Source organism: Eublepharis macularius, chromosome 9, assembly GCF_028583425.1.
Source record: "Eublepharis macularius isolate TG4126 chromosome 9, MPM_Emac_v1.0, whole genome shotgun sequence".
Taxonomy (NCBI): Eukaryota; Metazoa; Chordata; class Lepidosauria; order Squamata; family Eublepharidae; genus Eublepharis; species Eublepharis macularius.
The window spans coordinates 28,907,418-28,933,606 of record NC_072798.1 but is presented as its reverse complement, the minus strand read 5'-3'; the positions used below and the strand labels follow the sequence as shown (position 1 = coordinate 28,933,606).

The following is a 26,189-nucleotide window of genomic DNA, read 5'->3' as shown; positions in this document are numbered from 1 at the left end:
CTCTGGCTGAAGGATATCTGTCCTTTGAGGAGAACACAGGAAAACAAGTATAAATGTCTACTCACATGTTTTGCAAAGAATTCATCTACCTCGCACAGCAACTTCTCTTGGCACTCAGGATTGGTGGCTAGGAGGTATGTGGCAAAAGAGAGGGTACTGTTGGTGGTTTCATAGCCAGCGATCAGGAACAAGAAGGCCTGGCCAACTATCTCATCATCAGTCAACATTTTAGGCTGCTTCTTCAGGAGCCCTTTGTTAGTAGCTGTCTTGTTTTCCTCCAGACCTTGGCTGTTGTTGTCAAAATGTTCCACGCTGGCATCATTGGCAGGGAATCGGGCATCAAGCATCAGCTGGAGGAAGTCCCTGCGTCTCTGTAAATAGCAGGGTGATGACAGTAAGGAAGTGAACAAGCATGAGGACACACATTTACCCTAACACAGTCGTATGAAACAACTTTTTAGCAAGAAGGAGTGAGCTGTAATTTTGGAATTGCCTTACTGAATATGGCAATAAGAGAAAAGGGTCAATAGCCCCATCCCTTCAGTTCTAATTTTGGCCTTTTAAGAACAAGCAAACAACAACAACAAAAGCTTGTATTTGTGCTTTGTGAGATACAGGAAATGATACTCCGGGAGCTGCAATTGTGTCTGGAAGAAGGGTCCAAACCAATCCCAAGGAGCTGGTAGAACTGATTTTAACTAAGCAAATATAAAATGACAAAACAGCAGGATTTGAGTCCAATGGCACCTTAGAGGCCAAGATTTCCAGGGTATAAACTTTTGAGAGTCAAAGCTCCCTTCCTCAGATACTTTTTGAAGAGGAGAGCTTAGACTCTTGAAAGCGTATGTCCTGAAAATCTTCTTGGCCTCTAAGGTGCCACTGCCAATCTACTATAGATCAACTTGGCTACTTACCTGAGACTATAAAATGACAGAGTTTTAAAAGCAACCTGTAGGCTGGCAAATTGTGTAGCATTTCAGGATTTATGATAGGACAAAAAGGGGAACTTTCTTGCCCTATCACTATGGCCCCTTTAACATTTTCATTTTAATGTAGTTGTTATCTGTTGCAGCCCTGACTTCATGTAAAGCAATATAGGGGTTTTGTTGAAGGCTTTCACGGCCGGAGAACGATGGTTGTTGTGGGTTTTCTGGGCTGGTGCTACACCTCTGAAGATGCCAGCCACAGCTGCTGGCGAAACGTCAGGAACTACAATGCCAAGACCACGGCAATACAGCCCGGAAAACCCACAACAACCAATATAGGGGTAGACATTTGAAGCAGTATTTACATCTATATATTGTCGAAAGCTTTCACAGCCAGAGAACGATGGTTGTTGTGGATTTTCCGGGCTGTATTGCCGTGGTCTTGGCATTGTAGTTCCTGACGTTTTGCCAGCAGCTGTGACTGGCATCTTCAGAGGTGTAGCACCGAAAGACAGGGATCTCTCAGTGTCAAACTGTGGAGGAGATGTTTGCAGGTGATTTATCTACTCAGAAAGGTGGGTTGGGTTGTGTCATCCTGTAGATAAATCACCTGCAAACATCTCCTCCACAGTTTGACACTGAGAGATCTCTGTCTTTGGGTGCTACACCTCTGAAGATGCCAGTCACAGCTGCTGGCGAAACGTCAGGAACTACAATGCCAAGACCACGGCAATACAGCCCGGAAAATCCACAACAACCATCAGTATTTACATCTGTTTATGAGCCGTGTCGTGAATCAGCCTCGGCCTGTCACCTTACCACCAACCAAGTCCTCCTCAGAGGATGAAGAGCTGGAGGACCGGCAGAGCCGGCCTCAGCAACAGAGGAGCCTGCACTGGAGCCAGCCGTGGTGCCAGGAGAACCCTCGTTGGAGCATCAAGGAATGCAGCCAGGGACCTCTGAAGAAGCCGTTGGGGGTGAGGGCTCACACAGTGTGGAGGAGAGACCGGCCCCCAAGAAATGGAGGAATTGGGCAAGGGCGGCTGTTTGGGAAAGATGCAGGAGTGCTTGCTTGCAAGCGCAGTGCTGAGCAGGATTGCCCTCTGAGAGTGAGGTGCTTCAGTCAGAGGAAGAGGGAACACCTGCACCTCGCCCTCTTAACTAGAGCAGCATATAAAAGGAGAATGCTGAGTAGGGCTCAGTGTGGAAGCAACCTAACTTACCACTCCCTGTGACCTGAGCCAGGTGCCTGGAAGATCTTGACCCCACCCTGTACCTTGCTCCCCCTTGTACTGAACTCTTGGCTTACGACCTCGGCTTGACTCCTGACTTTGCACCCGCCTGCCTTGTTATTGGATTGCTCTGCCTGTGTTTTGATTTGGGCCTTAGGACTTGCTTTTGGATTGCCTTACTTGTGTATGAACTCAGACTGCCTGACTGCTCATAAGCTGCTTTGCCTGCTGGGTTCGCCAAACCCAGCTCGTACTGGCACCTAGCCTCTAAGCGCAACAACTGTATGTGAATCTCTGTGGTCTTTTCAAATAGTGCTGCTTTTTCTGGTGCTGGAAGTGAGGGGGTGGGGCTGGACCACCAAGGCTTTTGCCATTTTTTTTTAAAGGCACAAAATTATCACTATAGCACTATAGTGTTGTAAGGATAGGTGTAGCAGATTCCCTGAATTCCCTGCTTTCATTTTTTTTGAGTCTCTAGCACTCTGCTTTGCAGAGATATAAGAAAAAGGGAAATCTCTGCAAAGAAAGGGACTAAAGACTTCCATTTTGTTTTGTTAATGAAAACTTGGAATTCAGAGAACCTGCTACCCCTATCACTACAATGCTATAGCACTATAGCACTAATTGCTATCCATTAAAAAGAAGAAGGGGGAGGCAGTGGCTGGTACACTGCCACCATTTCAAACTGTGCACTGCAGTGAATCAGAAGTGCACAGAACAGAATGGAAGAGAAGTGGGGTTTTTTAAATGGATCAACCTCACACTGCAAACAGAACACACGTGGATTTGTCTGAAAAGGTTAAAAAAAACCCTGATAGCAACCAGTAACCAAACTGGTTGTGTCTGAAATGACATAAAAAATCCACCAGCAACCAGCAGCCCAAATGGCTTATGAAGCCTGTGTGAAAAGGGTCATAGTAGTTTACAGTTACAGTTAAAGACAGGCCAGGTGGAGTGTGGTTGGGCATGGGCTTCAGGACAGATTGCGCCAAATGTTGGCTAGCATCCAACAAGTACTTTAGTTCTGTCAAGAATCTTAAGTGATATTTTTGACTTTTAAAAAAATTAACTAGTATATGCCTATGTCAAAATCCCTTTGCTATGCAACATTGGAAGCTGCTGTTCAAGAAACATAAGAATAAACCATGCTTGGGTGTGCAGAACTAGTTCTGTGGAATCCTTGGATTTTTCTTGTTTTACTTTCCAACCTTGTTTACACTCCATGCTTGATGCAATGCTATGTAATGCTGCCACCCTCTATGTCTGCCACCAACACACTGCCAAGCTCTCACACTATGGAAATTCTCAAATGAGGAGCTGAAATCCCTAGAAAGTGGAACCTTTTAGCTAGGAGTAGTAGACATCATTCATTGAAAGCTGGCCTGAGGCATGTGGGCCCCTTCAGCAACCCCCTTTTCACTGCATCAAGGTTATTTTTAATTCCTCAAAAACTAGCAGCCTGTGTCAGAGCAAAGGAGTCATACTGAAGTAGCAGCAGAGAGAGAATATGAGAATTCTGCTTACTGGAAAGGAACAGCAAAGTTGGAATGCATTTGTAAAATAATCTAATCTGCACAACTTCTTTAAAGATCAAGGGAGATCTTTTAAATTATATTCTTGGAGACATGATAGAAAGTAAAATGGAGAGGGTGGAAAGAAGGCGAGTGAAAAGACCAAATGAGATAAGGGCAGGAAAGGAATCATTCATTATTGGTGTCAAAGGACATTATGAGATCATTGATGTGGGGATGGGAGAAACAAAGACATGAAACTATGTAACATACTGCACCTTGGTTTTGCAGTTAGCTATGTGCTCTGACCTAGCTAGAAGAAATGAACTTCCAATAAATGACTTGGTGTCCAGTGGGTATAGCACACAACTAAACTGTAGAGAAATAAATTGAGTTGACCATTCTTCAGCCCTCTAAATACTTTGTCCAGTTCTGCTGCATTATTTCCAAAGTTCCTGCGCAGGTGGGTGTTCCAGGATGATGAAGTAAGCAAACTTATGTGCTGGCTGAAGGATGTTCCATCATTGCCAGAGCAATATTTAGAAATGATCTTTCTGCAATAAGGTGAGATGGAAATAGGGTTGCCAGACCCCCTCAGCCTCTCAGCAGGGGATTGGGGGCCTGGCTCTTACCTGTGTCCCGAGGGCAGTGCACGTGTGCACGCGCTCCCGCAAAGCGCAATTACATCACTTCTGGGAAGTGACATCATCACGCTGTACATGCCCCCCAGCGTGCCCACACTCCACAGGGGCTCGCGTTGGGGGCTGCTGTGAAACACAGGAACACTCCTGCACTCCATGGTGGCCCAAAACGCGCTTGCGGATTGGGCCCATTTTGAGGCACTGCGGAGCGCAGGAGCGCTCCTGCATGCTGCAGCATCCCACAATGGGTCCGATCCGCGGGACCACGCAGCTCCGCAGGGGAGCGCGCACAGAGGGTGCGCGCCCCCCACTGGCCAGGTAAGGGGATGGGGTGTGGGGGGCGAGGGCGGGGGCGGGAGATCCCCTGCCTCACCGGGGGTCTGGCACCCCTAGATGCAATCCACATGGAACATCTGCACAAATCCTATTGCAATGCATGAGAGCATGATTAATGGAGCATGTGGCAACAATGATCAACATTAATAAACTACTTTAAAATTTGTAGACTAGATCTCATAGTATTTGGCAGTTAAAAGCTGAACTATATAAATTCATGTTAATGTAGCCCCAGACCAAATTAATTCAAATATCTAATTTTCAAAATACTTGGCTACATTCCTAGGGTTGGGGCATCATTTCACATAGCATGCATGTTTATCCCAGTAGACGGATATTTATAATACTTCAAAAACATGCAGAACCTGTCTAAACAGATATGACATTGGAACAAAAGACATTAGTGTGCACCCCACAGGAAACAGTGTTAAACAACCATGTACTACTGCTAATCCAATGGCACAATCTATACAAAACTAATTGAAATCTGTGGGAGATAAAGAACATTCTTAAGAAGGTCTACTAAGTCCCTTTTATTCAGTGGGTCTTACTCCCAGGAAAGTGTTCTTAGAATTGTAGCCATAAACATTTTCAATTGTGTTCATTGATTTTAATAAGGTTTGCGTGGACTTAACTCTCTGAAGACCAGTTTTAGTAGTTTGCTCTGAAGTATTTTGAAGTCTTTGAAATCAAATCCCTGATAAACTGAGAACTGTATTAATGGAAGGAGATAAGGGCTGTACTTTTAATGTAGTAACAGTGAAAAATTGTATGTTTTTGTTTAATGACAATATTTACTGGCTGAACTCTCAATCATAGAAAGAAAGAAAAAATCTATGTTTTAACATGTGTTTGTATTTTCATACATTTCAACCAGTTCTACTGGCTACTACAGAATGATGAGAAATATTGCCACCCATTTCCTGAAAGTCAAGGAAGTGGATCCACAGGTGGTTTTCTACCAACAAAAGGCACTTCTAGTAGTGGAACAGAACATTCTTGCCTCCCCTTTCAGCTCTCAGGAAACACATGGGAAGGGGATTGGGAGTCTGCAACGGGAGAGTGAGATCAATGAAAACTGCCCTCCTCCTTCCATTCATGGCAAAAACCCTTTGAATTCAAATCGCCAATGATAATGGCAAGGTTCTATCAGAAACCCTCATCAGATTGCCATACACTTCTGGATCAGGACTGGGAATTTCTGCCAAAAAAGTTACAAATGACTCTGGCCAATTGAGCTAGAACCATAAAGCAAACGTAATTATCTCCTGTTACTATTATTCTGTTCTGGCAACGCAACCACAGAGTGTTTAAAACAGTGGTGGATAAATAAGGCCCTGCTATACCCAAGATTAGTCACTGTCAATTCAGCTTCCATAATCACATCAGTTAAACAGTGGTTTTCATTTGCACTAATATTTAAAACGAATAGCGTCACTAGCGTTATGATAAAAGGAATAAAATTACACCCAGCTCTTCTGTTTTATTGGCTGCCTGAAACTATGAAAGTAAAATTGATTTCTTTAATTGGGGGCGGGGAGAATAGTTTTGCCAAGCCAAGCAATTCAGTTACCTTTCACCCTCACAAGAATGTGTGACGATAAATTCAACCACCTCCACAGAAGCTGCCTTGAGCTCAAATGTGGTTGGTAGGTAAGTAGGTAGACAGGCAGGCATCAGTCTTGGCTCAGTCTTTTCAGAAGTTTTTTTTCTCACAGCAAACACATACACACACCCCTATGCTAAGTTTCATGCTCTATTCAGCATTGCTTAGCTACAGAATAATTGAGTTGTAGAAAGCTGCTGTATCAGCATCAAACCAAAAGATATGTTAGTGATATGGACACTCATTATATATTTTATATTCTTCTTTCTTTTTCTTTTTCTTGCAAAGTGAAGCATCTATCACAAAACCAGTTGGAGTTGCCATCACAGCCACTATGTAAAGGACTATGGCTGAGTATAATGTTGCAAGAGAATAAAAGCGTATGTGGTGCTATAGGCTGAAGTCCCTTCCAGTCTCTCTCTTAGACAGACACCTTCTATTATAGTTAGTGACATAGCTGCTCTGGGCCATGTCTTTCCCACTCATTAACCTTTTTACTTGCTACCTGGCCATGCAGAGAAGCAATTCTGCACTAGCAAGCTTTACATTACACATTGGAAGAATAAATGCAAGCCCCACAGAACTCGGCATATTCAACTGCATTAATAATCTGCTTTAAATCCTCATTTCTGATCTCTATAACCATCCAATAAAGTACAGGAATATGAAACTTGAGTATGTGATGCAACTCCTTTCTCCCCTCCGAGGTCAAACGTATCAAATGTCAGTCTCAAATTATTTCTTGAAACTGAATTCTGATTATCTATCTTTAGTTGAAAGGACTGAACAGCCCTTAACAAAAGAACCTTCAACTTCTAGGTCCAAATACACATTTTGGGTAACCATGTCAACAGAAGAATTCAGCAATATGTTCAAGAAATACTATCATTATATAAATAAAGAGACAACACCTCCAGGACTGCTCTTCAAATATATCTACAGAAGGTCTTTGTTCATGGTTCCAGAATATCATTCAAATGGAATAAGCAGCCAACTGTGTTGTGAGACTGCCTCCATTTTGTTCTTGTCTCCTCCCTGCTTCCAATCTTAATGCTGGGACCAGCTTGGCTCTATGTTTTTGCAAGTATAGTAATCAAATGGTGTCCTGTGCTCTGCAGGCTAGCTAGATCTAGGCTCCTCTGGAGTAAAGCCTCAGGCTTAACTGGGTAGTCTTAATAGGGATGCCAGACCCCCGGCAGGGGCAGGGAATCCCCCGCCCCTGCCCCCACACCCCGCCCTCACTTACCTGGCCAGCAGGGGGTGCACACCTTCCATGCGCCGCTCCCAATGCACAGCAACCGCTCAAAACCGGCTCGATCTGTGTCAAAACGGGTCTAAAATAAGCCTGATTTGGGCTGAAACGGGTGCGTTTGGGGCCGCTGTGGAGGGCAGGAGCGCTCCTGCGCTCCGCAGCGGCCCCAATCCAAGGCACTGCAGAGTGTGGGCGCACTTCCAGGGGCCGTGTGATGATGTCACTTCCCAGAAGTGACATCACTGTGCTTGCAGGAGCGCACGCTTTGCGTGCGCGCACCCCCCACTGTCAGAGGTAAGTGGCAGGAGCAAGTCCCCCCACAGGAGGTAGAGAGGGCCTGGCAACCCTAAGTCTTAAGTATGTAGGCTGGAGCTTGGCACTGAAGACAAGAGGCTTGGAGCACAGGACTTAGGCCTAGTGAACCAATTGTTCCAGCAAGGCAGCCTTATTAAGCCTCAGCCTAAATAAGCAGAGTGTTGATCAGACTTAGCTATACTGAGTCTGATCAGATGTTGAACCTCTTGACGCTGCACCGTGCCCTGGCCAAGATCCTGTGAAGAAGCTAGGGTTGCCAGGTCCCCTTACCCTTCGGGCAGGAGGTGGGAAGCCTGGCATGTACCTTACTGCTTCCCTCCATTCTGGGAAGTGACATAATAGTGCATTCCACGTGCTGCTCCTAGGAGTGCTCCCGCATTCTGCAGCAGCCCGAATCAGGTCCAAATTGGTTCAAAATCAGTCTACTGCAGCGCACAGGAGCATGCTCTGCCACCCGGGAGTGTGCCCCAGAAGGAGTGTTCCCTCATCTTTTTCTCTGCTGGCCAGGTAAGCAGGGGGAGGTGGAAGTGAGGAATCCCCCACCTTAGAAGAAGCACCACTCTCCACCCTCTGCTCTGGGTCCACAGGGAGTTTGCGCACAGCCAGTCTGGCATTTGCCTCCTTTGTGCCTCTTCAGCCTGGTCCTTCCGCTACCACTGTTCCTGTAGAGTGGGAGAAAATCCCGGGAGGTACAAACCCAGGTTCATGCCCTATGTGGAGGTTAGTAGCTAACCAGAGCACATTTTCCCTTGCAGGCTCTGGCAGGGTGGCCTCTAGTCATGCTGGTTCATCCTCAGCAGGTGCCTCTGCAATGCTGGGCTCTTTCTGGTACCGCTACTCTTCCTCAGCCACTAATCTGGGCTCCTCCGTCTCTACCCCTGAAAACTCTGAACTGGAGTTGCAGAGATGGCTGGAGGGAGTCATGACAACAGGTTTCCGACCATCCCCAAAACAAAAGACCAGCAAAGGAAGCAAGACCACATTTTATTCATTCAAGCTAAGTGGAGCTGAATTCACGTCCCAGGAAGAGGACTTGGCTTGTCCAGTGCCTGGCGTTGAGACCATTAATCAGAAACCTCCAATAATTAATCAGTACACTTTCAGCCACTAGGAAAACATGTCACTGTTCATATATTTATTACCTAACCATAGGATCCCTATCCTCATCACAACAAATCATTGTTTCTCTTCTCATCCAGCCTTGATTTGTACACCCACCAAATCCCACCTTGGGCTCAGGCTAACCTTCAAAAAGCATTGCCTTCCAACCTGGAATTTCCTCCCTTTTAAAACTGGCCCAACGCCACCCAGCAAGCTTCTATAGCAGAGCAGGGATTCAAACCTGGGCCTCCTAGATCCTTGTCCAACACTCAAACCACTTATCATCCAGCTACCACAATCTGGCAGAGGGGCTGAGAGCAAAATGCCGAAGGTCACATCACAGAAAAGGTGAGATTGGAACAGGAGACCTCCTGGCTAATTCTCTTACCCACACCATGTTCCATGGATCGAGAACAAAGGTATGAAATAGCCCCTCTTGCCTTTGTTAAGGTAAGAAAAATGCATTGCATTCTCTTTTTCTCCTTCCAGCACGGATACTGAAAATTGCTACATAGCTTGAACTGACAGGCGTCAGATTTGTACAATCGAGGTTGAGAGCAGCACATTCCAAGCTCTGGAATTTACTCCCTAGAAGGCTTCAAGTTTATTAAACTCCAGGCCATGTTTCAGCATCTGCGCTTTAACTCTGGCTATCTCTCAAGTGCTTGCTTGGGGATTTTTGGCTTGACATTGAAGCTGTGTTGTTTTCTAACACCAACAGCTGGCTTCTGGGTGTGCATATGAATTATGTACGTTTTAACAAGGTAAACAGGATAAGAATTTGATTATAATGAATTTTCTTAAATAAGGAAGTACAACAATAATTTTTTGATGCAAAGATCTATGAGCTGGTTTACTTCTTAAATAAAAGGAATGTTACAAGAAACCTAACTTCCTTCTTTACCAGCTGCATTATTTAGGCAATGGGAAAAAACATTTTATACAAAAACTCTTTAAAATATGGAGGCATTTTTGTGGAGGGAAACAGGCATTTGAAACCCAGGTTATTTTGAGAGAATAAAAGGCAAACTACAAGTGACACCTTACACAGGTTGGACACTTGTCAGCTTCCTTCAAGTTTTGATGGGAAATGTAGGCATCCTGGTCTTGCAGCTGTAATGGAGAGCCAAGCTGTAAAACCAGGATGCCTACATTTCCCATCAAAACTTGAGGGAAGCTGACAAGTGTCCAACCTGTGTAAGACGTCACTTGCAGCTTGGCTCTAATGAGGCTAAAGCAGTGAAATTAGGTCATCATTTTATGACAGCAAATTTTGGATCCTGGACCATTAAAATGAACACAAAACGCAAGAGGGAAATTTTCCTCTCTCTTCCATCACACTAGAATTTCGGGCCACCCAATAACAATGACAGTAGAATCAGTATGGATAAAACAAAATTGTTCCTCACAAAATGCATTATTAATTTATAAAATCCACTGCCACAGCACATGGAGATGGGCCAGTAACTTACAAAGGAGCAGAAAAATAGTTACGGCGCATGAGTCTGCTTGCCATGGTAGCCACATTGAGAGACGATGCTTGGCACTGAGAATCAACAATGGAGGAAAGTTATTTCCTTTCTGCTGATAGGGCCTGAACTGGTGGTAATGGACAGGGAGAGAGATCTTGGGGTTCTGGTGGAGGCACTGATGAAAATGTCAACTCAATGTACGCCAGCGGTGAAAAAGGCAAATTTCATCCTGGAGTTTATTAGGAGAGTGATTGGAAATAAAATTGGCCAGTACTGTAATAAAGCCCTTTGTATACAGCTGTGGTGCAGCCTCATTTGGAATACTTTATAGAGTATTCTGAGCTTGAAAAAGACATTGGCCATTTCCACACACGTTGAATAATGCACTTTCAATGCACTTTAGCAATCCTTTGGAAGTGGATTTTTTGTTCCACACATGGAAAAGCAGTTCCAAATGTTCACTAAAGAGTATTGAAAGTGGATTATCCAACGTGTGTGGAAGCAGTTGTTATGGAGCTAAGAAAAGTGCAGAGGAGGGTTAGATTAATTAGGGTTGCTAGCTCGGTTGGGAAATTTCTGGAGATTTGGGGTTGGAGTCTCGTGAGGGTGGGTTTTAGGGAGAGGAGGGATCTCAGCCATTTGTTGGCAATCAGGGCAACTGGTTGGCCACCATGTGAAACAGGATGCAGGACAAGGTGGGCTGCTGGTCTGATCCAGCTGGACCTTTCTTATGTTTTATGTTCGTTATGTACTGTTTTGGGGCTTCCAGGAATCATCTGGTTGGAAATCAGATGCTAGACTAAAGGTTGTGACCCATCAGAGCTCTTGCCAGGGCTTTTTTTAGTGGGAACATGGTGGAATGGAGTTCTAGAACCTCTTGAAAATAGTCACATGGCTGGTGGCCCCGCCCCCTGATCTCCAGACAGAAGGGAGTTTAGATTGCCCTCCGTGCCGCTTGGCGGCACGGAAGGCAATCTAAACTCCCCTCTGTCTGGAGATCAGGGGGCGGGGCCACCAGCCATGTGACCATTTTCTCCGAGGGCAACCCACTGTGTTCCACCACCTCTTTCCCAGAAAAAAAGCTCTGGCTCTTGGAGCATTCATTTTTTAAAAAACATATGCCACCTTGAACAATGTCTGCATTGGCACTAATTTTTCAAAACAGCAGGTTATTTAAAACAATGTCTGCATTCAGACATTAAAAGCTGTAATTAAACTGAGATTTGCCATGGGTAAATTATTACCTCGTCTCAGTTTTATCCAATTCTATTCCCAGTTTGTGGGAGGCTAACAAATGGCAATTCAAGTGTCTTTCAATGTTTCTTAACCTGGTAGCCTTAAGAGCATTTTGAACATGAGGGAGAAAAGAGCGAGAAGAGCACCTTGGCACAATAAACAGTGTTTGTGCCCCTCCCAGAAACCTCAGTTCGATACTGCTTTGGGTGACATTTGAACAGAGCCACACCGGAAATGAATGTTAGCCAGTATGAGCTGATTCAGAGTGCTGGTAATAAAGTGGCCAAAGTGATACTTTCCGTCTTCTGCTTTGAGCCCCTTGGGAAAAAGAGAAAGACATCACCAGTAAGATAGTTTCAGGTGAGTAGCTGTGTTGGTCTGCAGTAGAACAGCAAGATTCAAGGCCTGTGACACCTTAAAGACCAACAAGATTTTAAAGATATAAGCTTTCGAGGGTCTAAGTCTCCTCCTTTGGACACAAGTAGGAATGGAGATGCCTGAGCCTTTATATCCCTCTCAGATATAAGAAAGGGGTTCGGAAGCAAAGGTACAATTATACAATGCAGCTTGATTAGAGAAGAAACTAGTATCTGTAGTGAAATAAGAATCCTATGTCTCTATTCAACCCTGGAGGAATTCCAGGAATTCATACTGCTTACTGGCCACAGAACATCATGCCAAGCTCCCGGAACGACAGTGTCTTCCTGGCGTGATGTCATGTGAGAATGGCAGTTCTCGCACGAAATCGCACCAGGAAGACGCTGTCATTCCAGGAGCTTGGTGTAAGAAATAATGAAAATGTAATTGATTAGTGAACACGGAGAAACTTATATGATTATCCAGCTTTAATTGGCCGAAATATTTAGTGTTGCAATCTGGAGTACTGCATATATCTTTAATTTCCATGATGCAATAGGAGGCAAGGTAGCTACAATTTCTGCTTCACATTCTTCTCCTGATTCTGTCATCCACCACCACCTTCCCGCTTTTTATAATGGGTAAAAATAAAACGGATAGGAAAAGCCATGGCTGTTTTAGTGATTCCCAGTTCTGAAGCTAATATTCTGTTACATACTATGTAGTCATTTTAGCATTGTACACACTATATGTTTATTCAGGGAGGAGCAAGATCACACCTGCCAGCCCCATCCCCTATTCTATGTACAAATATTTAAAATAACATTATTACAGACCTTCCATGTGCAGGGATGTCAGGGTTCTGAATTGTGGAGAGAATGCTCCTCCTCTGTACCAGTTTCCTCAAAATGTATAGCTGTACAGTTTCCTGGAAAAACTCATGTGACAATAAGCTGGTGACATTCTAGGGATTTCAGTACTGAGGGGTTTTTTGTGTGTGTCTTCTATTAAGTCCCTTTTCTCTCACGCAGAATCAGAGCAAAAGAGCCAATTAACCCAAGTTCTGGCCTACATGGTGTGGCGATTCTGCACAAGAAGCAGACTCATACCTCTATTTTTGCTTTTTTAAAAAAACAGATGGAAATGACATTGCGGTCAATGTTTCTCCAGGGCTGATTCAGGAACAATGAATTATTAATCCACATGACAGTTTTCATGATAGAAAGCAGTGGAAAAACTAGGGAAAGAATTGTGTGTTTTAGAAATTCCCCATTTGAGCAGGTTTACATTTGGTTGTAGCTTTTATGAAACTCATTTAAAATTCATGACAACCTTATCTGAAAATCCTTTGCTTTATCTGCCTCGAGGATTTACAAAATGCTTGTAAAAATACTTTACAAGAGACCCAAAGTGCCGGATGTGAGTATTCCTGGTTAAGAGTATCTATTTCTATTTTGAGGATATTAAAAAAAATCAGCAGTACTTGATCATAACAATACTAGTCCATTTAGATGAGCATTCTGTTTGCAGCGGTAGCTAGTAATGGGTAGTTGGGAGGAAGTTCACAGCAGCATATGGGGAAGGGGAATGTAAAATGAAATTCCTAATCCTCAGCTTCAACGTGCAAGTGCTCCCTGAATGGACAAATCATCAATATTTCTCTTCTCCCTGAATTCAATTATTAAATCTTTTTTCATTCAGAATGTACATCTTCTATAGATGCTGGGTTTCAAGATCAGCAGCTTGCAATCTAGAGAACTGAAGTCAGGCTGAAAGGTAGCATATAAATGGACAAAATACAAAATAAAACATGTCTATCAGAACAGAAAGAGGCTAGCAACATTTTGTAGCCATACATTTTCACAGTCCCTAGCTGTCTCCCATTGGAATTCTTGCCTTTTTCTGAATGGCTCATGCCATGACAAAGGGCAAGGCGTATACTGCTGAGGGCAGAGTCAGAAAGTGCTTTACTTCAGTGGTAGAGAACAGTCTTTGGACAACAAAAGTCCAAAGTTCAGTTCCTAGCCTCTCCAGTTAAAGGATGTCATCTTAGATCCCTTAACTGCCTGAGACTTGGAAAGCCACCGCTAGCCAAAGTAGACAATACTGAGCGAGATGAAATTGGTCTGACTTGCTATAAGACACTTTTGTATAATCAAAAGGGCTTGTGCAGGGAAGACGGCAGCACCGTCTTCAGGATTTGAGTTTGGCATGAGCTTGAGCTTAGCTAATTATGCAGCACAGAACTGCAATTGCTCCTTTGTCTACGGACTACTAACTGCTAAATTGTATGCAGATCTGAAATCCAGGATTGCTGAATGATGGGATACCTCACTGACTTCCCAACTGGTATTCAGTTATTGTGCCACTTCATTGTCTAAACAGTTATTTACTGGTCCAGTTACAGTAACTACCTGCTATTGGTTGCCCTGACAATTATATCTTGCAAACCCTGTTTTTGTCTTACAGTTCCCTAGCACCCTCTTCATCATAACTGATATTGAATCTATCTTCCTTTCTTTGTGCAAGCTGAACTGAGCAAAAAGGGGCAGACATGTATTCAAAGCATGAGCATTTTACAGAAATATGATAGTTTTATAATAGATATACCTGAAACTGCAGAATCTTTTCATAATAATAGAGATTTCCATACTCACAGCATTGGTGTAAATCACATTCTTATCAGAAGGGATGTACCAAGATGATATCAAGAAGATTCATTACCCTCAATGTACCCTATGCACCCTTTTGTATTAAAACCAGGCGGGCTCCAGCAGTTCAATGCATGCATACAAGTGGGCAGCTGTTTGTTGGTGTTGCTTCTAATGGGGAACCTAAAAGGAAAGGGCCTATAACTCATTGGTGCTGCACATATGTTGCATGCTGAAAATCCCAGGTTAAGGTTAAGTTAGTGGAGCTGGGAAATGCTTGAAGAACTGCTGCGAACTGCTATGGATAGAAGTGGGTTAGCTGGGCCATTGCTCTCACTTATTCAGTATCAGGCAGCTCCCTATATAGGTCAAAGAACACAATTTTGTATATGATCTGTTATATCTCTACCAACCCTTCATCCTACAAGGACTTTCAATCCCATAATTACCCAAGATCTCTCCAGTCCACGCCAAATGGTCTGCCCACAGTGGCTCTCCCGTAAAACCATAATGCTATGGATTCAAGGCCACAGTGGATCTTATTGACTTGTTAACATTTTTGCCAGCATCGGTCACAGGTATCAAATAAGCTTCCTTACAGCAATAGGCAAGAGCAACTCAGGCAATAAATACTCTCCAACCTCTGTAAAAGTTTCCAGCATCTGAGCAAGGCAACCCTATATGGTAGTCCTGTATCTGAGCCGTATCGCTTTGAAAGGAAGTTAGGTTTGGCAGCTTCTAACATGGTCCCCTTCATATCCATTTGATCTGCATACAATTATCTGGTGATGCTATTGAACTTCATGCCAGGAAAGCTTCAGATTCCCATTTCTACTCATCACACCTCTGTTAAAGGGATAGGACATTTTTTCCCTATACAATTGAAAACACTAATTGCAGCTGGGAGCTCACGGAATTAGGTATCCCATACAAAAATCTCCCTCCTTGCAAAAAACAAAAGGCTGTCTAACAAGCTAGTTTTCAGTGTGTAGGGATATGTGGAGCTTTCAGTAATGTCTGAAGGTGTACAACACCGCCACAGGTGGGCCCCTTCAATGAGAACTAGGCCAAGGAGACCTGATCTTGACTGCACTTCACCTTAGAACTTGCAAAGACCCTTCACAGAAACTGGGTCTGTCTTTCTCTGATAGATAGATAGATAGATAGATAGATAGATAGATAGATAGATAGATAGATAGATAGATAGATAGATAGATAGATAGATAGATAGATAGATAGATAGATAGATAGATAGATGTTCCTCAATTAAAACGAGTAAGTGTTTTGTAGGCAAATTATTGATGTGACAATTAATATGAATATATAAAGCCAAAGAAAAGAGAGTGTGCATGACGACAGCCACCCACTCAGCTAACCAGACAGCAGACAAGTCTTTAGAATGCTGCTTTGTTCAAGGTGAAATTGAATGCACAGAACAAAACAAATGGACAAAAAAAGTTCAAAGTCCTTAAAGCCCTCTTGGACCTCAAATGCAAGCTGGGTGAGCCTTTTTGCACAGGGATGCCCACACAGGCAAGCATAAAAGGGAGGAGGGGAAGGGTAATCCTTGTTGCATATCTCCTTGAATATCTATAATGAGTTATAAAGAGCATTTCTAAAGCATGCACCTAAAATAGCATAGTACGGAAGTCATCTGTAGAAATGCCAGTATTGAAATTACTTTACTGGTGGCAGAATGACAATGCACAATAAAGGCCGTTTTCACACTGCTTACCAGCCACGGAACATCGTGCCAAGCTCCTGGAATGATAGCGTCTTCCTGGCGCAATTTTGCCCCAGGAAGACGCTGTCATTCCGAGAGCTTGGTGCAATGGTAAGCCATGTGAAAACGGCCAAAGATTACATCCGCTGTGTAATGAGATGAAAGGAGAGCACAATGGCCTCATGGAACTCCATCTAAACCACAAACGTATCATTAGATCTAAAACTGCCTGCCATAGTTTTTTGCCTTCACGGTGCAGGATTACTTCCTAGCACACAAAGACAATGCCTCATTAAGGAAAAATTTGAAGTTTAGATGGAATATATATATCACCTAAACTTCAAACTTTTCCTTATTCTCATATTTGGGGAGAAAGGGGGTTGGAAAATCTGAAGCAAATTCATCAATGATCAATATAGTTTTGATTTATTTATTAAGAGACTTGCATTCGCTTATGAATGGTGCAAACTGAAATGTTTTCTTTATTAAAGGGTATTCCTTTTTTTCATTTCTGGATGTCTATGATTAGTAAACTGGCATCAGATCATGAGAAGACACAAAAGCAGCAGCAATGAACCAATTCAACTATTACTAGTATAAACCTTGAATTTTAGTTTGGCTGTTGGCCAAGCACTTAAGTAATCCAAATGCTGTATTGTCGAAGGCTTTCACGGCCGGAGAACGATGGTTGTTGGGGGTTTTCCGGGCTGTATTGCCGTGGTCTTGGCATTGTAGTTCCTGACGTTTCGCCAGCAGCTGTGGCTGGCATCTTCAGAGGTGTAGCACCAAAAGACAGAGATCTCTCAGTGTCTCTCACTGAGAGATCTCTGTCTTTTGGTGCTACACCTCTGAAGATGCCAGCCACAGCTGCTGGCGAAACGTCAGGAACTACAATGCCAAGACCACGGCAATACAGCCCGGAAAACCCCCAACAACCATAATCCAAATGCTGTTTGTTCATTTGAAGTTTCCTATACTTTTCTAGCTTTATTTCATTTGTTAATTTACAAAATAGAATATGCACTTTGAACTGCAATGCTATTTCCAGTGGCTTACAAACAACTGATTGAAAGTTACATCCCAAATATGACCCTGGGGGGAAAAGGAGGAAAAAAAATCTGTATCATCCTCCCACCTAGCACTAATAGATTAGGCTTAGTGCAATATTTTAGCATGAAGAATAAAATCCACCTTCGGGAAGTGTATGGCAACTGGGCCTCTGATGAATGTTTTTCATATAGAGGGTCTGACATATTTGTGATGAAAGATTTCTACACAAATACAAGGTTTTCTCTGTTCCCCTTAGTACATGGCATAGCTGAATTGCTTCTATCTTCTGAACTATTTTCTCTGCTGGCACCGTTATGTGGTGCAATTTCTTTTCTACTTGAGTGACATAGAGTGCTCTAGATGATACTGGCTGATCTTTGAGCACTGATGTGTTGGATGGTCATATGAGATAGTAGAAGGGTTGGTAGGCATGCCAGACCATTTTGCTTGGCACCCATCATCATATCTTCATCCAAGCAACTCAAGCACTGCACAGTCGAGTCTGTGAGATGCTGAAAGCGTTGCTCCAAGCCTGTTCAACTCGCTCCACCCACTCCAATTTTGCTTGCTGGCACACCAAGTACTTCAGAGGTAGATGTTGCTTTTTTTTCAGCACTTGGACTTGTCTAGATGATCTTTTGGTCACCTCTGATTATGATAATTTTAGGCAATAAAAATGGTGGTGGTAAGTCTATTGGATATGATTTTGTCATATTGGTCTCACAAAATGAGGCTTGGGACTCTGTCTGGCGGTCTGCTTTAGCTGTCTGTCTCCAGACCCTTCTTTTTACTCCAACCCCTTCTTGCCCTGGTCCTTTCAAAATAACACTCTTTGTAGCTAGAAGTGGGTCCATTGACACTCTAAGTCACATTCTTACTTGTTATGTGTCCATACTTTAAGAATACGAAGCAGGCTGTTGGCCATGAAACCATAGTTGGGCTTCTTAGAAGAAAAGTTCTGTGAAGCTTAAAAGCTTCTCCCAGCATGTCAATTTGAACAAAGTATTTCACAGAACAATTAGTCAAAGCTGGCAAAATACAGAGGCAGGCTAAAAGAAAACAAAGGATAACATTTGCCTCACCAACTCTCCCATTTCTTAGACTTAGCTGAGCTGATCCATGCTTTTATAACCTCATGGTTGGATTTCTGTAACACATTCTATGTTGGGGCTGCCCTTGGAGACAACCCAGAAGCAGCAGCTGGTCCAGAATCTGGCAGCCTGATTATTGTCAGAGGCTAGCCAATGGGAACATACCTTGCCCATTTTGAGTTCAATTCAAGGTGTTGGTTATGACCTTTAAAGCCCTTCATGGTCTGGGGCCCACATATTTGAAGGATCGTCTGTTCCCATATGTTTCCATGCACCAAGTATGATCGGCAGACTGCCACCTGCTGGCTGTTCCCCCACTTAGAGTGGCTCCCTGCAGGAGTGAGGGGAGCTCCCTTGTTGGTGATGTCCAGGGGGTGCTGCACAGTTTGTTTGTTTGCCAGGCCTTTTAAAGGGGTGTGAACAACAGATACCTTGTGGGGAGAAGGAAGTAATTGTGGGTTTTATTTTATCTGATTTAAAGCTGTAATGTTTTAATTATGGCCAATAAGTTGCCTTGAATCAAGAGGAAAAACAGGGTACAAATATTTTAATAAATAAAATATAAAAATTAATGGAATGAAATAGTGTATTACGGCAAAGGAGAGGAATGAGAAAGAATGAATAATACAGGAAGAGCACATTGTTTTACTTAGTGACAGCAACACATGTGGCTCTGTGGGGTGTTGTAATAATACATAAATAAGAAGAAAGACCCTTGCCCCAACAAGCTTACAATCAAATCATAAGGAAAGGCAGACTAGGGAAAGAAGAAAGGGTACTTGGTAATGAATATGCACACATGCATCTACACCTTCTTAGGCTTCATTTCAGCTGGGGATGAGGGCTAGAGAATTTGAAGGCTTCATAGTTTTTAAGATAAGGTTTCCAGGAAAAGAGAGGTGGGCAGCTCCACATAGAGAAGTTAAGGGAGGGAGTTTCAATAAGCACAGGTATTGTCAAGAATGAAAGAAGGAAACAAAATATCTATAGTAAAATCAGAACATGGAGAGACGAGTCAAAAGTAAGGGTTTGGGGTGATCAAGGTTTTTTTTTTAAAAAAAACCCTGATGCTTGAAGAAATATCTTACTTTAAATGGATGAAATAACTGGGCTGGAAGTTTTGCAAGAATAAACTCTTGAGTGTTAGTTTTAATGAGTGCATAAGAGTCACCAGAAAAACAAACTATCTTGTATCCTTTTCACAGCTCCAGTTGCAGCTTATCTCAAGAAGTGCAAAAGCATGTAGAAGTCAAGATCAAAGCAATCAACCCTTTTAGCAGATGCCCCATGCAGTCCTAAACAGGGCTACACCCTTCTAAGCCTATTGACTTCAATAGACTTAGAGGAGTATAGCTATGTTTAGGACTGCACAGTAAATAAGGCACAGCTGGCCTTTTGGAGCAATATCCATGCCAGTTTTGATATTCTGTAAATATCCCACTTCCACCCATACCAAGGAAATACATCTCTGAACACCAGATGTAGAGGACCCAAACAGAGGACGGCTGCTGCTTCCCTGACCTCTTTGTGAACTTCCCAAAGGCACTTGGCTGAGCACTTTGGAAACAAGATGCTGGACTGCGCATAGTACTGCCAACCTCCAGGTGAGGCCTGGAAATCTCCTGGTATTTCAACTGATCTCCAGGCTACAGAAGTCAGTTCTCCTGGAGAAAATGGCTGCATGGATGGTGGACTTGATGGCATTATACCCTGCTGAGGTTCTTTCCCTCCCCAAACCACATCCTCCTCAGGCATCGCCCCCCAAATATCCAGGAGTTTCCCAACCCGCAGCAGGCTTTGGCTTATGTTCTTAGCACAGAAAACGCCTTACCTCCTTTGCGTCTTGCTGGTCTCTCAAGGCAATCATATTCTTAATGGCACTGATAAAAAATCCATTCACCTCATTTTGCTTCTTATTTGGAAAAATCCGGATCAGGGGAATCATTATGAATGGAAAGGCAACTTCAAGAGAATTTTTTAAAAAAGCAACATTAGCAATTAATGCAATTATCTTCAAAACCTAACCTGATATTTTCTCTCTCCTTTGTTGGGACTTTTTTTTTATACTGCCAATTTCTCTCTTTTTGTTAGACTGGGTTAGAGAGTCTCACAGGCCTTCTAACCTCAGATTGTTGCACTTAGTTGCAAGATGCCTTTTCAGAGACTGTGCTAATTTACACCACGGTGGGGTGGGGGGAGGGGGTTCCAAGATGACTTAAGGGCTCGGCACCACTGCAGCAAATGCTGAAACACACAATTAATTATAAAGTTTGTTTTGTTTAAAAAAAAACAACTCCTGCAGATCTCTGAAAATATGACTGAGATGTAACCTAATTTCATTTCCATCATCCTATCTTGTTTTGAGAAACCAGGTTGCCTTATTTAAGGCTTTTGGCTTTATATCCTTCTTCAAAAGACAATAACTGCACCACGCCAAACTGTATTTACAGGCTCCTGGGGATGATCACAAGGACTGTCCCATGGATACAGGAAGATTTTGTGTAAATACATCCTTTAACTAAGTGAACCATGAAGTAGAAGGTCACTGAAGGCTTTTTCACATGAAGAATTTGCCCTGAGGTACTTTTCCTTTGTAGTAACTTCCCTGCTGCGTAATATTCATAAAGACTCAGTTGCATTCATTGCATAGATTTGGGCCTTGACTACTGGTTTCTAGTAGGGGGTTTAATAGTTTGGATTAAAATTCCAGATTTGAGTAACTATTGTAATAATGGGCCTAAACTCTACTATATATGCCAATTTTTTTAAAGTTGCCTCATAAAAAGGCTTTTGGCAACTATAACAACATTGCTATAGTAACATAAAGCAATCATAACAGATACCCTAAAAACCTTTTTTGCTATAAACCTTGGACATATCTAATACCGAGGCCAGGCCTTTGGCCCTTGCTGACCACTCTTTACTAAAATCTTTTGCAGACAGGGCTTTTTTCAGCGGGAACACAGTGGAACAGAGTTCCTGTACCTCTTGAAAATGGTCACATGGCTGGTGGCCCCGCCCACTGATCTCCAGACAGAGGGGAGTTTAGAGTGCCCACCGCAATCTAAACTTTAAAAAACTCCCCCCTTGTTCCAGCTGACCCAAAGTAATGTCATTGTGTGGTCTTGAGTTCCACCACTGAGTTCCACCACTTCTTTTCCCAGAAAAAAGCCCTGCTTACAGATATCTTTTTGATCTTGTTATATGAATTTTTAAAAAAATCCAAAGCAAATGCAAATGGATGTACAAAACCCCTCCTGAAACTGATCGGCTGTTTTCTCTTACTTCAGAAAAAAACAAGTCTGGGGATCCACAGTGCTTTTCTTAGATGCCACATTAGTTTCATAAACACTATTTTAGTTCTCTTTGAAACTGTGTAGAAGTTCTGCCAGAGGAACTCCCAAAGCAGCTTTGAGTTTTTCTCACTGCGAATTTTCAGTGGAGTCCTCCAAAAACCAATATAAACAGTTGTTCCTGTGAATAACCTGCTTGGCATGATTATGAAATTAAAGCAAAAAACACAAAACCTACAAATCCAAGGAATCTTCTTCTCAGGGGAAGATGAGCCAACGGTTGGAATTTAGTTTCTCTGGAAGTAAATCAGCAACAAAAACAACTACTGCTTTAGGTGATCTTCCAGAAATCATATAGGTATATGACAGCTTGGTGCACAGATTACATCCCAAAATGCTCTGCCGTATTTGTACATTGTATACTTTTGAGTGTGCAATATGTATGCATTTTATAAAACAAAGATTTAGGAACAGATAAACACAACCAAGACCATGATGATATACTTACTGGTTAGAATTAAAAGGGGCTTAAACATTGAAAGTTCAAACAATCTTCTGCTGTTCTTAACAAAGTTGTCATTAGGGTTCTTCTGGGAATCCACAGGGATACCACAAGCCACACTAGCAACAACGTCCAGGGTGAAGGAGGCATAATTCCTATGTTAAGTTCAAGAATGTTACTTTTAAACTGCAGCTTCTTTCACTACCTATCTCTGTTTCTGTGCTGAACAAAAGTTTTGCGTTTTCATACATAGAAGTATGTCTATTTCTTTTATAGGGTTTGTATATTTATGTATATCAAATATTTTAAAAAATTACTTTTACTGTGTCAAGAAATAATTATAATATTCAAAAATCACACAGGCTGATTCCGCACATGTTGGATAACGCACTTCCAATCCTCTTTATAGATCATTTGGAACAGATTTTTTTGTGTGCGGAACAAAAAATCCACCTTAAATGATTGATAAAGTGCATTGAAAGTGCATTATCCAACGTGTGCGGAATCAGCCAAAGTTTCCTCTGAAATGGATCGTGAAGAATGCATATATGCCTTGTTTTACTGATGGTAAGAAATGGTATTTTTAAAATACAAAATAGAACACAATAGCTTGGATCCTAAGCACTTCGTCACCAAACTACATTCAGGTCCCAGAAAGTAATGTTCCTTTCTTGCTTTTATGATGCAGCAACTTCTAGATTTCTGTAATCAATATGTAATTCTAGAGCTGTAATTGGAAACTTCAATCAAGGCTTTTTAAATGTGTTCATTTAAAAAATTCACTGTGAACCTGTTTGAAATTTGCCTAGTTGCTAAGAAGCAGACCTTTGCCTAGCAGAGTGTTAATAACTTGATCAGAGTTATAAAATCCTGTATCTTAAAACTGCAGTCCGTGGATCAATGGTGGTTTGTGGAGTTGTTATCAAACTGCAGGGAGCTGGTGGACACGATGAGAGTGTTCTCTTTCTCTCTTTTTTCCTTTCTAGCTATTAAACTTCATTAACAGGCAGCTACAGATTAGATACTTTGCTACCATTACTTTACCATGTAATTGTTGCTGTTAAAAAAAACTCTACTGTAAATAAAACAAACAGAAAAGACATTTTCCTTCAAAAAGGACAGAGTCCACATCAGAAGGAAGAGAAAAAAGAAAATTCCTTTCGTAAAATAATTGCATTTTTAGGATTGCTTGGCAAATCAAGTGCCTGTAAAAAGTTATCTCAATTTATTAAAGTACCTTTGAATGTCAAAAGAGGTGCTGGAATCTGCATAGACCTCTAAGTGACTCAGCAGGATGTCACATGCCTGGTTGATTAGCGGAGTCATCTAAAAAGAAGCACATACACGTGGCATAATTTAAAAAAAAAACAATAAATTTTCTACATTAATTACATACTGTAGGAGGTAATGCTCTTGAGAGCTTCTGAATCAATGGATAAAGTAATTTTCTTGGACAAAAAAACAAGTCTTTACACACACACACACACACACACACACGAATGCACAGAGTTCCAGTTCTACCACTTGTTCACTCCCATATGGATGACCAGAGGACATTTGTTTCTCTGCTCTGTTTTTTCCTGCAGCGGTTTCTTTTCTGCTGTTGAGTGAAAAATTGTCCAACTCATTTATTAAAACAATCTGTTTTAATAAGAACTGGAAGCTGAAAAGCCCACTAGAAATAAGTCACCCCTGGGTGCTATGGGCTTCCTGTTGTTAGAACTGGAACTGGGTTCTGATATTCTCAAGGATTCCCAGTAGGAAATGAGCTCCTGCAAACAAGGAAACCAACCTCTTTCTTCGCCATTATACTTCCCCCCAATCTGCCTGCGCTGTTTCTGTCCTGCTGCTAGGCTTTTATCTCACCTCAGCTACTGCTGATCCTTTGACCATGAGCCCGTCCCCAAAATACAACCTAGGGATGCCTAAGCCCTCAACTCTCAGGAAGGTGCCAAACACCCTGGAGCAGCCTCATCCTCACTCGACCCTGCCCAGTATCATGCAAGTGATCTGGGCCCAGCTTAGAGATACTAGAGCAGACGCATGACCCAGTATGATAAGCAGCCATGTCCATGTTTGCCACATCCCTCTTCCAGTCTATAAAGGATAAACCAACCAGGAATGCCCAGTCCGTAGCTGCCCTGATGGAAGCACTTGCGTAGGAGATTTACACTAGGGATGCCCAAGGTCTGTACCCCTTCCCCAAGGAGCTGTGGCCAAGCTAGTGCCCAATAACTCTGAGAGGCTGATGGAAAAGGCAGGTGTCCGGACCTCCAGGAGTAAATCTCCTGCCACCCTTCTTAAAGATACTAGAGCTTCTCTCAACATCCTGCACTCTGATTTAGCTGCGTGTGGAAACCGAACCACGAAAAACTATGGCACTTGCCAGGTTTGGAGGTGGATCCCACCGAGCTATAGTCTGGGAAAACAAAACCTTCTCCATAGGGACCCTCAAAGCCCCCCCCCCCCCGCCACTTGTGAAAACCATGGGGAAGATCAGGACATTTTAGGAATGTTTTACTTTCATAAGCACTGGCTCACTATTGACCTTTCAAACAGTCTCCTCTGGAGTATTGACGGTGGCCCTAAAGCAGTATCTGCCATTCACCAGTGTGCAGTTCTTAAAGCTCCCATGCCCTTAGCCCCATTCGTTAGCGATCCATGGATCGAGGAATTTCCCAGGTTTGGGTAAAAGACAAGGCAGAATGTGGTACAGTGAAGGACATCTGCATCCTCATTGAGGGAAAGGATTCCCTTCCCCCAATATAAATACCCAGCAGAAGCAGAAGCTGGAATCGGTACAATCATTGAAGGACTTTTGAAATGGGATGTAATTACTCCCATGCAATCCATCTGCAATGCACCCTTATGGCCAGTTCTTAAAGCAGATGGAGTCCCTCGGAGAATTACTATAGATTTTAGAGCCCTTAACACAGTGACTGCTCCCATTGCCCCCCAAATATAACAAGATCCGGTCAGCCATTGCTGCAGGAGCCAAATACTATAGTGTGATTTAGCTAATGAATTCCATTCCACCCACTTGCATGAGTCTTGCTGGTACAAATTTGCTTTTACTGTCTGTGGTCTACAATTCACCTTTAAAAGAACCCCACAAGGCTTCCATTCAAGCCCTAGCATTTGTCACGCTCATGTAGTTCAGATGTGGGAGTGACTGAAATCCGAGCCACGACCCCATGCTTCCCTATGTAGATGATGTGTTGATTTATTATGACATGGAAGAAAAGACACATGGGCCATTCCCACACGGCTTACCTGAACCTGGAACGCTGCACAGCATGCTGAAAAAAACGCGGAAGATTGCGTTTTCTCTTGCAAGTTTTGCGCGATGTTGCGCAACATCACGCGATCTTCCGCCTTTTTTTCAGCATGCTGCGCAGCGTTCCGGGTTCAGGTAAGCCGTGTGGGAACAGCCATGAAGTCACTAGGGAAATCCTTGGTCTAATTAGAGAGATACAGGATTCAAAGCCAGTGGGGGAAAAGCACACCTAGCGAAGATAGAAGTAAAATATCTCAGCCTTCCATGAGGAACCCATGGCAGAACCCCTGAGTCCCGGAGAGTAGAAGTCATTTCAAATTACCCACTCCCACAGACGTTCCGTCACTAAGAGCCCCGTCAGGCACCTTTAATTTTTCTCAGGACTTAATTGAGTCCTTCATGGATAAAGCTCTTTATGCCCTCTTAAAGAAAATTGCCCCTTGGCATTGGGGAACAGAACAGTAAAATGCCTTTACTGAACTAAAATGCAGTCTTGCTAGCACCCCAGCTCTGGTGCACCCTGACATGTCCAAACCCTTCTATATCCAGCTAGCTACCTCTGAGCAGAGCACACAGCTGCACTCACCCAACAGCAATCAGGCTCCCAGAGAATCGTA

The 26,189-nt window shown here is 42.9% G+C and overlaps 1 protein-coding gene across 2 annotated transcripts in view; it reads right to left on the bottom strand.

Annotated features, from left to right (window-relative positions):
* Positions 1–26,189, bottom strand: part of TBXAS1 (thromboxane A synthase 1) — a 294,793-nt gene that overhangs the window by 69,442 nt on the left and 199,162 nt on the right. For both annotated transcript variants that reach the window (XM_054989134.1, XM_054989135.1), the window contains 4 exons: positions 23,533–23,621; positions 22,302–22,450; positions 20,332–20,462; positions 66–371 (listed from right to left, as the gene is read on the bottom strand). In XM_054989134.1, the coding sequence (XP_054845109.1) occupies positions 66–371; positions 20,332–20,462; positions 22,302–22,450; positions 23,533–23,621 (675 nt within the window). The remainder of the gene's footprint in view (positions 1–65; positions 372–20,331; positions 20,463–22,301; positions 22,451–23,532; positions 23,622–26,189) is intronic.